This window comes from Ischnura elegans, chromosome 3 (assembly GCF_921293095.1).
Source record: "Ischnura elegans chromosome 3, ioIscEleg1.1, whole genome shotgun sequence".
Lineage (NCBI taxonomy): Eukaryota > Metazoa > Arthropoda > Insecta > Odonata > Coenagrionidae > Ischnura > Ischnura elegans.
Genome location: NC_060248.1, coordinates 129,087,865 through 129,104,255, shown reverse-complemented (window position 1 = coordinate 129,104,255; position 16,391 = coordinate 129,087,865). Strand labels below are relative to the sequence as shown.

Here is a 16,391-nt window from a genome sequence, read left to right as displayed (position 1 = left end):
GTGCTACTCCAAGTTAATATCCCCATCCCCTGAAAATTTTCTGGCAAAGACTTAGATGCACCAAGCACTCAACTGGTTTATGGCAACAATCACAGGCTTTCCAAATACATACTTTAAAAAATAACAATTATTAACAGAAGGGAAGAGCATTCAGAGTGTCCTAAATTATGGCATCAAAGTATAGCAATTTAAATGCAATGGCAACCAATATGGCTTTTTTTAAATGATGACCCCACTTCAAAATTAATGTTATGGCAGAACTTACCCTCAAATGTTTAAACACAACATTTAAGGCTAACGCTACAGTTGGTTTTGCACATATGTATGTGCTTCATTAAATATGTATTACAGCCTAATATGAGTAGATAAACAGATACCAACATTCAATGGACATAATGAAAATGAGTGCGTCTCTTGCTTAGCGGCTATTATTGCAAAATTACTCAAATGCCATTTAAAAACATTGGAGCTCTTAATATGCCTTCACATTTGGTTCCAACAGAAACATATACAATTAACCTTAATGCATATATTATTTTCGATCAGTACTGTTTAGGCTCCATCTTTGAATGAGGACAATAGGGTTGATTAAGTTCATTGTTTTGGGGAGAAGGGTTTACTACTTTCTGCAGCACCTTGGTGCTACGCAATACTTCCTCATGATGAAGCATCTGAGGTCTGATATGCATGGACAAGTGGCTTTAAGATATTCATCAATTATATTTAAATATTGTTTTTTAAACTATTGAAATAATAACATTCATTGGAGAGCCACCTTAAATATTACCGACTTCAACTTTCCATACATTTGCCACCCTCCCATCCCTCCCATCCGCTATTGATGAGGATTTTCAGATAAAAGAAAATGAAAGTACCTGATTAGGGACCTTCTATCACATTCTTGGAGTTAACTGACAAATGGCGTATTAATTTAGAAGTGAAATACATGTTCCCCCTGTCAAGGAAGAGAGGAAATGGCAGTGGTCAAGCTTCAACTAAAGATCTTTTATTCTCCCCAAATAGCAAATACCCTCTGCCTACAAAAGGATACATACAGAGAACATAATTTCATTAATTCATCACCTAATAACAGGCCACAAGCAATAATTTCAGTGTTTGTGATAAACTTAAAGGCAAAGGGAGGATAAAAAAAAAGTTGATGGAAAATGCCAAGGTAAGCTACAAAACTGATCAGTGATTGTTTAGCTAAATGTGTAACCTAGGAATACATTTGCAGTGAGATGCATTTAAAGAGCGGCTGCATCAATGGAGCATTTGATTGGAGATAAAACTTATTCTGGATTAGACATAGAACATGCTCATAAACAGATTTCTAACTGGACAGGATGACCATATTTCGGTACCATGTACATGTTGATATGATGACAAAAGTTTCACTTGGTGTCTTCAGGTTGAAGTTTACTATCAAAATTTGACTCTGATCTGAAAATGTAACAGGACACTGATTGAAACTGTTGTCATCATACCAGCATGTACGTGGTGGAAACCAAAAAGATGGCCAACCAATTAGGAAATGAAAAATTACACAAATTGCATCTCAAGATTATTAGACTCATCCACTAGGTAAAGATCAACAAAATGTTCTTTTACCTATTTTTGAGTTTAATTGGATGTTAAAACGAGAATAATTCATTGAATTATATATCAGCAAAAACACAGAGTAGTCTACAAATATTAATCAAAAATTGTCAAGGTGATCGACTGCATAATTTATAAAACAATACTCATCCTATGAAGCCACTTCAATCTCATTGCCTTTCATTATTTGATCGAAAAATTAAAACCTAAGATCACTAACACGCAGGTGGTGATCAGAAAGGATTACTTCCAGAATCAGAAATGTACATATGCAATTGGGTGATAGAATTATTCATAACCCGCGTTTATAGAAGGTGAAACATTACGGGGAGTGACCCAACCTCTTGAATAGAAGCAGCTGACCAGGTTTAGACGACTAGAGTTCCAATGAATGGATGGTGGCATAAGAGGATGTAATGGCAGAGTTCTAAAGATATGAGCTAAAACAATTCTCTACTATGATTTAAACTCATGATGCTATGATTCATGGGCGTACCCAGCTGGGGGGCTCTGCCCTCCCCCCAAGAAGCGAAAATAAATTTAATTCAGAACAAAAGTTATGAACAAATTTTCCTTTTGAAGAAAAACGATGTTAGTATAAGACATGGAACTAAAATAAAAATCATTACTTTATCAAGCAAATAATTATAAAAACTACTAAGTTGTTGTCATAATTTCCTTAAAATTTTGGTTTCATTAACCTTTTCTGTGCAAAAAAGTTACAACTCGAACAACGACAGCTAGTTTGCCCCCCTGTCCCCCCCCCCCCTAGTTTTGATTCTGGGTATGCCCATGCTCTGATTATGAATGGAGGGTGATTGACCACCTGTATCACTATGAAAATAAACTAATCAGCTTATAACTGATAAATACTGCAAGGACAAATAAAATTCAGCAAACATGAGATCATGGGGACATTACATCAACATACATGATTGTCAGTACGACATTTTCAAAAATAGTTATAAACATTTTCACTCCTTTGTGCAAAACGTAATTGACTGTATGTGAAATGCTTTGATTCAAAAGCTTATCAAGGCACAATTAACTATGAAAAACCTCAAAATTGCTTTTCAAAGCTATCTTTATCCTGGATGGGAAAATATTCTGGGAAAGCAGCATTCCATATGATGGCAGCTATCATGAGAATAGCAAAGAGAACTAAGCTTGCCCACCAAATAACTCGCTCCCAACGTCGAACTTCCAAATTGCGGAGAACTTGGATTCCTACCAATAAACCTGCGATTGCACCAGCAAGATGAGCTGCATATCCAATCTGAAATAAATAAAATAATCAGTGAAAAAATATTTAAAAAGAAAGTTCATTCATTAGTTAACGATTTGTAAATTGGGAACTAGTGGTGGTGCATTTACTCCAAGCATCCCTTTAGATATATGTATCACTCATTTCCTCATCTCAACTTCTAGCAGCACAACCCATTCCCCCATTCCGATTCACACCTACAAACACTTCAGAGAAATGAACACCAGTCAACCCAAAACACGGATCAGTTGAAACCACTGCAACTGTGATAGAAATTTTACCCTGGGGACAAAGTGTGTGATGCCTGCAAGAAAATCTGTTTCATTTCTGATAATGTATTTTTCTTAGCCCAAATTTGGACAAGGGTGTATTCCAAATATGTACAGCAAACTTCTGATTAGCCGTACCGCGGATTACCTGTGCAAGAGTTTTAGCCTCCTTCTATGTTTTCTCTGATCTTTATAAGAAATAAAATCAAATGAAAAAAAAAAACAGAATTTCATGATTACTGTATAAGCGTGTGTAAGAGGCGCACCCCTATTTTGAGCATCGAAGCTATAAAGAAAAAAATTTTGCAGCATTTTTTTTATCCTATCATGCGGTGTTGCAGACGTATGCCTGGAATTACGACAGTTATCGAAATTTCCTCTTTCAATGCTAATTGAAAGACAAATTTTTGATAACTGCCGTGGTAATAGTGGCATAAGAGGGAGTAGAAAGAGTTCTGATCCTCTATTCGCATATGCCGTTGCTCTACGATGCAAGTCCTACTCACGAACAATTTTGTTTAAAAGCTCTCGCAGGAGTATTGCAATAGAATTGCAGCTATGAAACATTTTAAAGCAAAACAAGACAGGCACAGTGTGAATCTTCCCTGTGTGTGAATGAAAAAACTCGTTCGAATTTTTTAAACCGCAGGTTTTGACACCAATATAATTTTCAGTTGAAAAAATCCTCATATTAGCGTCTGAAGATGATTTCTGAAAAATCAGGTCCTCAGAATAATGGAAATTGCTCGGCAAGACAGATGTTGACTATTAACCAGGTATGTCCTTCAAAACTATGCGTTTCTCTACGTTTGATAAGCGATTACTATATGCAGTATAAATGCCGCGGGATGCCCACTCGTGGCAGTATATTTAGCCCGCTCTCCGGAGCAAAAAACCCTGCGCTATCTTTACAATGTTCACCTCTGGGGTGCCGACGTGACGATGCGATGCTTACAAAAAAAGCAAACAGGAGCATTTTAAAAATACCTCACTAAGGGAGAAACTCCCCTGCTTGCCGCTTGTTTTTGACCCAGGGTTTCCGCTGACTGACTCACGCTGAAAACCAAGGCCACTCAGTTCCCCTTGGACTTGCGACCGGTAAGGGGGGGGGGGGGGGGAAGATAAGAAGTTTGTGTAAGAGGCGCACTTCCATTTTCGGCTGCAATTTCTGGGAAAAAAGGTGCACCTCTTACACGTGCTTATACGGTAAATACAAGGATGCATTAGGCATATCAATTCCATTCGTAAAAAAAATAAATATTTTCACTAGTCGCTGACAAGGAATGTGTCAAGTTAACATGGAGTCTGCTCCAGTATTTCAGAAGAAGATGAGCGTAAAAAAAACTCTCAATTAATTTTAGATTTCTTCTACAGATAACCAATTCAAAATTAAGAAAATCTCATCTATGATCATTAAATGAATTTTTTGTACTGCAAATGCACAATTACTACCTCGGCCTTGAATACAGTCAAATGCAGTCCATGGGATATTTGTTGCACTCAGGATATTGTTTATGCCACCACCAACCACCCACTGTGTTTTCCAATTACATATTTGTACTGCCTCTCCCCATCATTGGCCCAGATGTATCACATCATCTTCTTTTCACAGTACAAGTGGGGGATGGAACATCCACAGATTGCCTGCTTTGATAATAACTTCCAGTGGTCACCTGAATGGCAAGGCATTAGATAATCCTTGTCTTTGAAATATTGAAGTTAACTTGCACGCAAAAAGTTTCACCCGTATATTTCCTCTTTCTCTCTTTTTTCTTCATACCTAGCACCTTCTCTTGCTTCTTGTGGTCGAGGGCAAATGATTCACTCTCCCACACACACACAGCGAACCAGAGAAGATGATGGGGCGTGTTTGAATGCCCCTCATCAGAATTTGGCCTACGAGTAACATGCCATCGGAAAGGAATTTTCTCGCAAACTAATAGATGTGGCACAATCTTTGTTGGAGTACTCTTTTCCCCATTAGTACACACAATCAAACATTGCAATCCCATTCTGAGGAATCCTTCAAAGCCCAACTCTTTTTTTACTACCTTTACTCAAAAATAAAATTAATATGCAAAACATTTTTAACAGTGGGTATAAAGCATCAGGATTTTATCTCTTTCTTCAGAAAAAAGGTGGCCATTTTAAATACGAGGGACATTAATTTTTTAACCTCCAATGGACCATGAACAGAAGAAGAAATGATCGATTAAAAATTATTTCATACGTAAATCTTGAGTACACTTGCGTGTCCTTTTGACACAATCGCCTACAAAGGCAATTGAGGATTTGGACGTGCCTGTGGACGAGCTTTACCATGCCTTCTTCACGGGATGTTGCTGCCAATGACTTCCAATGAATTTTTCCTTTGCCCTGAAGCTCATCGTCCGTTTGAAAACACTTCCCTACAAGCAACATCTTCATTTTAGCGTAAAAATGGAAGTCACATGGTACTAGGTCGGCATTGCACAGTGGGTGGTCGAAAATGTCCCTTTGAAATTGCTGTTGGGCTCCATCAGCACCAAGATGGCGGATGTTGTCAAGGACCAGAACGCTTCCAGAAGTCAGCATGTCTTTTCTTTTGTTTTGAATGGGCATAATGTTTCACACTCAAGGCACAGTGCATTAAAAAATTTCTTTTATCGGTATAAAGGTCGAGAATGTCAATGCTGAAGTTGTTCGGTGAGTTTTCCGGCTGTCGCTACGCAGTGCACGCTTGGCAGGAGAATCTATTGAGGCAGTGTTGTTGATGAGATTGCCACTAACCTTAAACTAACAACTTACGTTCAGAAATTACTTGAGCATGTAGTGCAGAGGACACGCAGTCGCCCTACGCGCGCAGTGCCCGCCTGTTGCTTGTATGGTGTTTTAGCTTAGCTATCGGAGGTTGAAAAAAATGCCCTTCATATGCTATGACCATGTGTTGTTAACATGATGACTTTTAGCCATTCATTTCTGAACTCTGTTTCCTTTTCTCATTAAAATCTTATATGTACTGTCTCCATATGTTTATAATTCAAGTGTATGTACATAGTTTTTAAGTTGGGTAGTCGCAGGTTCCTCCTATGTTTTTCTTGTCAATGCCATAAATATAAATTAATCATTTTTCCATCAAACAGAATACAATGATTGTGTTACAGTCCATACACTAACACAAAATAGATAAATTTATTTTACCAACAGAAATATTTTGATTTACCTGCCTATCCACAGGTTCAATATATCGGTAGTAAATAGCAGTGCCAATATCAGCAGCAGCCAGCACTATGAAAACCAACAGCTGCAACGGAGCAAATTGCATTTCTGACCAGTTCTGAAAGAGAAATACATCAGGTAATTAAACCATACAAAAATATGTTGATGCTTATGATTCTGAACATTCTCATTCATATAAATGTATGTTTAAAATGATAATTTTTGGCATTTACATTTGCATATAGAATTTAAAACTAATTTAACAAACAGAGCAGCCCACTTATGTCGCCATTCTACTATGGCCTTTCTTCCTATTTCATACCAGCCAAAAGAAGGCAAATTTGACATAAGATTCATCTCCAGTATTCCATCTTAACACTTCAATGATTTTATCATCATCAACTGTCAACAATCCAAGGATTGTACTGGTGGAGCTCTCCACACATTGAAAAGAATTGGGTGAAGCTACTGATTGGCAGAAATGAAATTTATACGTGAATTCCTAAAGCTGATTAAAAGTGAAAATAAAATCTCCAAAACCAGTTTTTCGGTTGGCTATAGGCAACCATCATCAGGGAGGATAATGTGTCTTAACCTGTCCAAGGACTGGGTAAGAGTGAAACAAAATATAATACAAGGATATTTTATTATGATTTTACAGATATTGAGTAGCATGTTGATGTGTTATTCATTATCATATAAAATTGTGTCCAAACACCCTAATTTAAAATATAAATAAAAGTTTAATCACGGATATCGTACATGGAATCAAACATGGTGCCTAAAAAGAGGAGGGATGAGATGATCAAGAAAACTCCAAAAAAATACAGAAGCATCTCTATATATGCGTTTTAAAAATTGAATCTTTACTAAGAGAAAAGGAAGCAGATGACAACGAGAAAGCCAATGGAAAGGCACTAGGAACATTTTGAGGATGAATTGTAGAGGATGCAAAGGAGTAGATGAGGGGAAATGGCCACGAGTAGAGAGTATAGGGCGCACAGACATCAATCTGGGCTCATCATGAGTTGCAGTATTCAAAGAATGGATGGGTTCATTTACACTACAGAAATCAGCTTCAACCAATGTAAACAGAATTAGGTCAGCGTATACACGAGCATCTTCATGAACAACCTTACCATGATTATGGTGGCAACATGAGCGGTGATTAAAGCATAGACCCCTCCAGATGCTCCTGCAAGGAGAACGTAAGGGTCTGAGATTGATGTGCCCAGTGAGCCAGCCAAAACTCCCGCGAGGTACACAGTAAGCACTCTCCACCAGCCGTGAACCATTTCCAGAGGAACTCCCAAAGCCAGCTGCACAAGCAGATTCATCCATATGTGAGCGTACCTGCAGATTTTCCAAGAAATGACTTTCACCACGATATCACTTATAACGCATGTACCTAATTAATTACTTGATTCGAATCGAAAAATTCTGTGACTTCAGCCAAAGGCTGCTGTCCAACATTGATGTACAGGGCAACCTCGATAAAACGAGACCCCATGGTGCTCAGATAAACTTTCGTTATAGCGAATTGTCACTTTACTGGAGGTGGAGCATATAAGAGCCAATAAACCCATTGTCAACCTCTATATAGGAACAGGATTGGTGCGGTGACGGAGACATTTCTATCCGATAAACTTAAGCATAAATCCAGATGAAAGGCGATTTTTTTGTTGCATCAATAAATTTCCTTACATTAATCACAACCTAGCCATTCAATTTATAAGCACTATACTAAATAAAAACCATGCAAAGCATTGCTTTGTCAACATTATCCCAATGCACAACTGACAAAGCCACTTTTCGAAGTACGTTGTACATTTACGTGATCAACCTATTATTTCGATATTTTCTGCTAAAAATTCAAACTATTGCTGATAAAACAGTATTACAATTATTAAATGCCTCAAATGCCTCCATTGGTGTATGTTTATTGTTCCCGTACATGTCAAGGAAATGATGTGATATAACATATTGCATTTGTTTCTGCAGACTAAACAGGTGGAAGGTGGTAGAACGATCCCACCTCGGAAGACCTTTTCCATTATCCAATGTGATATCTACATTATCTACTCTAGATTAGATTTAGATTAGTTTATGCGGTGGGGGATCAGCTCCCAGGGCACTTAGACCTATAGGTCCATTGTGCTAACCACCGATAATGGATCATCCATAGAGGCCAATGTCCTTAACGAAGGACAAAAGGTCCCCAATGGGAAGATCTCTTACTTCCTTGGGCTCTATAAAAGGTGAGCCCAGGTGTCTATATCGAGTCCTCATGATTGCGGGACACTCGCATATTAGATGAGTTGTTGTTTCTTCTTCCATCTCACACCATCTACACCTATCTGAGTCTGATATCCCCAGCAGGTGCATATGTCTCATTACGTGATAGTGACCCGTAAGCAGGCCTACTACCGTCCGTACTTGACTTCTGTTCATAAGAAGAAGTCTTCTCTCGAGTCTAGGAGAGATCTCTCCTATAAGGGTTTTTGCCTGACGTAAACCCGGTGTTTCCCGCCAGATCTTTAGGTGTTGGGTTGCTCCCCACACTTTAATTGCAGCCATCCCAATTGATGGGGCAACTGGCACAATTGGTTCTGGGCCAATTGGATTCTGTTCAGCGCCGGCATTTGCCAGTTCATCTGCCTTCTCGTTTCCGGTGATACCTGAATGTCCCGGTACCCAGAAAAGTTCTATTTTGCATCGGCTGCCCAGAATATTGAGAGCCTTGTAGCATTCAGCCAATAGTTTAGATCTGCATCAAGGTGAGTTCAGGGCTTTTAGAGCAGCCTGACTGTCAGTGCATATATGGATTGGTCTCTTGTAGAGACCTGTCTCCTCAATAGCGTGCACACAGGTTAGGATAGCAAAAATTTCTGCCTGAAACACTGTGGCATATCTTCCTAGGGGAACATGTATGCTCCTAGGGGGGGACTGGCTGTAAACGCCTGCCCCTGCTTTCCCTTCTTTCATGGAGCCATCGGTGAACCACACTTGGGCTCCATTATGAAGGGCTTTCCCCTCTTCTTTTGCCCAGCATTCCCTGTTTGGGAAATGGGTTTTAAAAAGAGGCGGTGAAGAATTGAACGTCGCCATCATGGAATCCGACCCCATCTCAAAAATGGTGCTAGACTCCCTCAGTCCCGTCCACATTTGTCTGTGTCCAGAGAAATTTCCTCTGTCGTACCACATACCTAGATTTCTCAATCTGTATAACGTGGCTCTTGCATGAACCTCTACTTCCACATAAAGTGGGGGAAGGTTCAGCAGAGTTTCCATCGCCAAGGTTGGAGTCGTCCTCATTGCTCCTGTAATGCCCATACAGGCCATTCTTTGTAGGTGGTTAAGCTTGTTCCTAACAGTAATTTGTTTGGTCTTTTTCCACCATACAATTGAGCAGTGGAGGAAACTAGGTTTCACCACTACATTGTATAGCCAGCTAATGGCTCTGGGTTGAAGGCCCCATGATTTACCAAGGGCTCTTCTACATGTCCATAATGAGGCACATGCTTTTTTGAGTTTGCTATCCATGTGCTCTCTCCAGTTGAGCTTGGAATCTAGAGTGACTCCAAGATATTTGACCGATGAGGACGGTGTTAGTCTCTTTCCCAAGAGGTAGGGGGAAGTGAATCCCTCTCTCTTCCTTTTCTTAGTGAAGAGAACAAGATTGGTCTTCTCTGGATTAACAGAGAGTCCTGTTTCGGAACACCACTGGGCTGTTTTGTCCAGGGCTTTCTGCAAAAGCTCACATACTGTGTCTAGGAATCTGCCTGAAACCAAGATCACGATATCATCAGCGTATCCTTGTGTGAATACACCGGTATTGTGGAGGTTTGACAGCAGACTGTCGACTACCATATTCCATAGTAATGGGGACAACACCCCACCCTGTGGACACCCTCTTGTCACAGTCACCGTCAGCGAGCTCCCTCCAAGACGGGCAGTAACAGTTCTTTGCTCAAGCATGTATCTGATCCATCTCACAATGTGTGTATGGATTCCATGCCTGTCCGCTGCCAGGCAGATTTGTTCAAAGGATGTATTGTTGAAGGCTCCTTCTATATCTAGAAACGCTCCAAACCCATACAAACCATGTTCCAGTACGTTCTCTATCCTACAAACTAGGTTGTGGAGTGCAGTTTCCACAGACCTGCCCTTCTGGTAGGCGTGCTGATGCGGATGCAGAGGATGGTCCCTAAGGGGACCATCTCTGATATATCTGTCAACTATCTTCTCCAGCGTTTTCAGCAGGAAAGACATTAGGCTAATGCCCCTAAATGAGCTGGCCAAAGTGTAGTCCGTCTTCCCTGGTTTTGGGATAAAGTATCTACTCTAAGTAAGCTAAAGGTTCTTAATGATGTGATTAAAATTGCATATGTTTAAAAAAATGTTTCATTTTGAATGTTACACCCACGATGCCATTGAAGGAATACACTGGTAGTGAGAGTATCCACGTCAATGCAATAAAAACGATTTGAATTAAAATTTTCTACATAAAAAAAGATATTAACTTGATAATATTTCATGAAAAATATAATGCAGATATTATGCTGATGTCACTTATGTGAAACAAAAGCAAGCTGCAAGAAACTGCGACTAATATAACACTTATGGGTAGGATATGCAACAAAGAAATGAAAAAACGTACGCTTCTAATGGACCCTAAGGCCAACAAAACTTACTAGTATGAATTTATTGATTTAACTTTCTCAATAATGACCGCGAAACATGAAAAAAATGTAGAATATTTTAATAAAATAAACTAAAAGTGTAAGCATAAGCTTTTTACACATGTCATCGCTAACAGCGCATTACCTGCATGAAGAAGCATCATTGCAAGAAACACCCGTACTGCAAGGGTTTTGTCGGTGAGTAGGTTGTAAAAGAGTTCCTGTGCATTATATCACATGGGCAATCCTTCTTAAGATATTCCACTACGATTAGAGTCCTTTCTTCCATGGCTTTGGGTTTACACTGCAAGTATCACCAGCCATTATGAAGGGAGATAATGCTTTTGTGCTCTGAGTTAGTATAACCAATCTTCCGAACACTTTAAGTTCTCGGTTCTCAATCTACCCCTGAAATACTCCTCTTTAGCCTTAAGCATAACCCCTTTCTCAGTAATTCCTGCAGATTGAAGTGGGCAAAACCACCTGAACAAAGCTCCTTCTTACTCTTCATGATCTGCATTCCTTGGGCATTTTTGTTTGTTCTTTAGGTTTTTTTTTTAAATTGTGAAGTGCAAATAGGAAGATAAATTAACTACGCCACTCTTGTATTGCTCCGTTATTTTCATTTTAGGCATGTTTTGAATTTTTTGGCCATGGTCTCTACCTTCAAATGCTCTCTAGTCACACAACTCATGGACGTGTGGGCATTCTGCTGCCTGAGGAACAAAAGAAGATCGAACTACTTATCGAACTACAAAAAAATGAAGTACTTATTCATTGAACGACAGTTTACTACATGAATTTGAGACTGAGCACTCCATGTTAACTTCATTTCTAACAGATTGCCAGCAATTACAGAGATTGGGGACTCTGGGTGAAGGTATTACGGCGATTTAAACTCTCGCTATGGCGAATCCCAACACCAAAAGGGCCTCGTACAAACGATTTTTTTTAACATGCTAATCATCTGGTCAATTGATGGTGCTCCAGCTATCTCTCGTAATGGCAGGGGTCTCGCAATAGCCTGTACTGGCTTAAACGTGGTTCCACTGTATTATAAAAGCTAAGAGACTTCAATTATTGAGGCTACCCTTAAATGCTAATATGAAAAAACACCAATCTTCGACACCTAATACATATGGCCATTTGCCCCCAATAAACTATCCACTGGTGATGATGCTGTCACCATTGGTCATTGGGTTCGTGCAGAGGTGTGTGAAATAAGTACTAGAGAAGTAATAATCTTTCGATTTAGGCAATAAAAAAATAATAGGAAACCACCCTATTCTGATTGACGACTCAAAACAAAAACAAAAAAAGGAGTATTGTAATAAAAATGGTGGCGTTCAGTGGCACGTGTCGTTGCTCCCTATGTACCTCCCCAAGCACTTATTAATTGCTTTCTTAATGTGTTTGTAATATGATTATTGAAGTAACAGTACATGCCATCACTCCTGATTTTTTTTCACGGTATTTTTCCTCGACAAGTGCGTTCATTTGATTGGTTGAATTAAAAGTGAATGTTACAATACGATTATTGCATTTTTGAAATTTTATATGCTCAACCATGTGAGCATCAATCGAAAGTTGACTATACACATAATGCTTCTATGACTTACCCTATGTGCACAAACATGTACGTGAGGTACCTCCAAGCTTCTTGGCGTTTCCGTGGATTATATATGAGTAACTGTGCGACTGGGCCACTAGGTGTTGATCTTCCCATCACGACCACATCCCATACAAAGGTTACAATCTGAAAGCCATTGAAACACATACTTTAATGGCTGAATTCTCCATTTTCAAAACGAATCAAGTGTATGTACTCCTTTTGAGTGACACCTGAACATAATCAAATCTAACTCAAAAATGATCTTGTCTTCAACCTCATCACACCTCGATGACACTGACGAGAAGCATGCAAATCGCAGGTGGATTGCATGAATATTCTTCCTCGTACAGTCCATCCAATTCATCTGGGGGCAGCCCTCCTTGGAGACCGTAAGTCGTCGGTTGCACAGTTGGCCTCCGCCTTCGAGGAACCGTATAGTGGATATATTTGTTGAAGTATCTTCTCAAGCTATTGTGCATTTCTCCACTCACTGCCTGGAAAACATTGACAGACTAATAATGTCCTTTGCCCTTCGAAAGATAAATATGCAAACATTACAGGTCTTGAGCAGATGCTACACCTACCATTTCCACGAATTCTTCTCGCGAGAGGACTCCGTCCTGATCGTTGTCAGCCTTCTGAAGTATTTTACTTGCAACTTTTTCAGGGATGTCATGCTCATACGCAACATTCTGGAGAACATTTCTTAGCTCATTGAGGGATATGAATCCATCTCTATCAAGGTCATACTGTAAAAGCATTGAATTTAAAAGAAACTTTGAATAAGAAATCAAATGCAATGCATAGGTAGTATTTTAAACATGACAAAGGAGATGGGAGTATGCAATAAGTATGTCATAACCTAAATGACATATAGATAGAGATCGATAGAAAAAATGTAGAAACATACTTTTATAATCAAGGAAACTCAATTTCAAACTTTTGGGCCAACATAATGTCTTAAAATACAATGGGATTAATCTCAAAATGGTTGAGGGTGCACAATTGAATCATTAGTACTCTCTCAAAGCTCTTGTTTAATTGAGCTCAAAGATTTTCGGCCATGATCGCATATTTACGTCCATCCTTAATAATTTAATGTCTTTAAAAATCCAGAGTATTAAATAAAATGTTGCAAAGGCTAGATACCCAAGAAAAACCCCTTTCATGGTGATTGCAAAATGCATCCAAAAAATGTTTGCGTTGCCATAGCTCAGTAACTAAGGAGTAATGGTAAGAAAAAATACTTAAAATTGTTTCCCCTACCACCAGCTGAAGTATATAGCAAATTGCTCCTCAAACACCCTGAATAAGTGGCAAAGATTGTACACAATTTTGCACAGTTTTGGTGGATACAAAGATATAAAAATGCAGTTATCCAGTAATAGATATTATTGTTGCATTTTTGATGTTGCAATGAAGTGATGAACAATATTAAATTATGAGACGTTATAAAATGACCTCAATTAGGCAGGTGGAACATCCAATGCCAATTGCCTTCACAGAATAATATGAAAGTTTGTGTCTCTTGTGTATGAAAATTGTAGTGATTGTGACTGACAGTTAACAATAGTTGCTATACAAAATCTTGGTGGATACCACGCCAATTATTGTTAAAACCCCAGAGAGTGGACTGTATCGTGATTGTGCAGTCCCTAATATCCGAAAAGTCTCAAGAAAATGATATACTTTTATCTAAAAGGCTCCAAATAATGACAGTGCAGACGATATTCCGTTTATTTTCATAAACTGACTTCTCAAACATAAGTGGAATAATCTATAATCTTTCGTGGAATTTGCTTTCGTTTACCTTGTTGAAAACTGTGCGCCAGTGCTGAAAAGAGAAGGAATAAGGTTAGGTTTGGACATCTTAATCCACAGTTCAAAAGTAAAATAATGCACAATACTCAGCAAACGATCAAACAATGAACTTTCGTCAAACAATATAACAACAATGGTCTACAATGATTAACTTACAGACAAAGTGGGATGTAGTTGAATGTTTGTTTGTGTCCTTGCCGGGCGTTGCTGCAGCTGTCTCAGTTGCTCCGAAGACATCACGAATGGCAGATACTAAATTTTATTTACAAACAAAATACTAAGTCCAGTGATGGCGGCTCAGAATTTTACTATTGGAGGTTAAGCTGCGACAAAATTGCGATTGACGGCTTCTCAGTTGAAATGGCGATAGGTATCTCTATGTCTTCGACGCCACTCCCATATTCCGCTGGTATCATTATCTCTACCTCTTTACATCTGTACCTGAAAGGGGCGGGCGGGTGACAAACAATCACCACAGGTGGTCAGTGAAATCAGAACAAACAGCTCTTTCACCACCCCAAACTTCCCACGCTGCCAACAGGACAAATTTGTAGCGCCTCCCTCATACCGTCTCGCGTGAGGTCGAGGTTACGCTTTGCGTTGTCGCGACACAAGCTGTCTATTTGTAATGCACTCTGTATTTTCCCGTCGCGGATTCTTAATTCCACAAAAAAATGATTTGATTATTCGTAATGTAATTTATAGAATCTCATTTGAGGACGGAATGATATTGCTCTTAAAATTCAGCTGTGATCTCGCAATTCGTGATGCATGGTTGCATACATTACAGGTACACACAGTAATACCAACAAGCTGGTGAGAATGTAAGCGAGTAAAGTGTAAATGATGAGCATTGATTAAGATTTCCTTCGCGATACAGTGATCAATAAGTGAGAAATATTTCAATGTACAATTTCTGCTTTGCAAAGTAAAACTTCGTATCCCTGTATATTTTCTTTATAAATACTCAGCATTCCTTGCAAAGAATACAAAGGCTACTTCTTTCTCATGGTAAAAACATTTTGGGGAATGGTTTGAAACACTCGATACCCCACCTACAGCTTTGATCTGATTTAGCTTCTTTCCCTGTGGAGGTTTCACTCTCTACAGATGTAGTAGGTTAGAGAGATAAAACTCTTCCACTCTCTTGCTCATTAACCAGGTCTGCCCTCTCCACCATGTTTCATAATCTGTTTACTCGCTGAACTCTTCTTCCACCATAGGTAAGCTGATTACTAAAAGATACTAACCCAAATACCTAGGCAAATTATAAAATAAACAATTAAGGATAGATAAACATTTATTGCTTTTATCTGCCCAAAAAGATCTTCCATGGGCACTGTTAATTGGGATGTCCTTTTTAAAGTACAAACTACAAATTACTGGTGTTAGCCATAGTGATAGAAGAATGATTCACTGTACGTATTTAAAGAAATGAAAAAGGGATAATTTACTGAGGCAACAAAAAGGAATCAATAAAAGAGGAGTTAGACAGGGTTGTTTTACGTAACCATCATTATTTAACCTTTATAAATAAATCAGATGTCTATAAGTTTACAGAACATATAAATAGTAGGAATGGAAAAAGGGGGCAGATATTGACAGTGATAACAACCGTCTGATGATAAAATGCAATATCAAATTCAAGAAATCATTTTTTTAAATGGTAAGAAGGTGGAAAACTAGAGGAGCCACAATGTCAAAAAATGGAATTCACAAAGCAGAGAACAAAAGATGAATTGATTTACAGAAAAATCAGTGGAGGGAAGCTTGAAAAATATTAAAACTGGACTACTGGAAGACATAAGAGAGGTCCTGTGGAGAAGAAAAGTTGCTATGAAAAGCCATGGATCATAGATGAAGACCTAGACCTCATTTGAGAAAGGAGAAAGTACAAGAAAATAGAAAAGGGACAGACTTCGTACAAGAGAATAAGGAATGAGATA

At 38.8% G+C, this 16,391-nt stretch overlaps 1 protein-coding gene across 1 annotated transcript; it reads right to left on the bottom strand.

Moving 5' to 3' along the window:
• Positions 1-2,272: 2,272 nt before the first annotated feature.
• LOC124156555 (rhomboid-related protein 2-like) lies at positions 2,273-14,951 on the bottom strand. Its single transcript, XM_046531173.1, has 8 exons — positions 14,602-14,951; positions 14,435-14,458; positions 13,209-13,373; positions 12,909-13,118; positions 12,632-12,768; positions 7,470-7,683; positions 6,335-6,448; positions 2,273-2,875 (listed from the first exon to the last, which is right to left on the bottom strand). Exons 1-8 carry the CDS (start codon positions 14,680-14,682, stop codon positions 2,660-2,662), a joined length of 1,161 nt encoding a protein of 386 aa, XP_046387129.1. The 5' UTR covers positions 14,683-14,951; the 3' UTR covers positions 2,273-2,659.
• Positions 14,952-16,391: the final 1,440 nt, after the last annotated feature.

Excerpts from the sequence above, each read along its gene's own strand:
- LOC124156555 (XM_046531173.1), bottom strand. The coding sequence starts at position 14,682 with ATGTCTTCGGAGCAACTGAGACAGCTGCAGCAACGCCCGGCAAGGACA. Across the intron at positions 7,684-12,631 it reads TACATGTTTGTGCACATAGG|GTACGCTCACATATGGATGA; the intron begins GTAAGTCATAGA and ends GAAAATCTGCAG. Across the intron at positions 6,449-7,469 it reads ATGTTGCCACCATAATCATG|AACTGGTCAGAAATGCAATT; the intron begins GTAAGGTTGTTC and ends TTTCTCTTTCAG.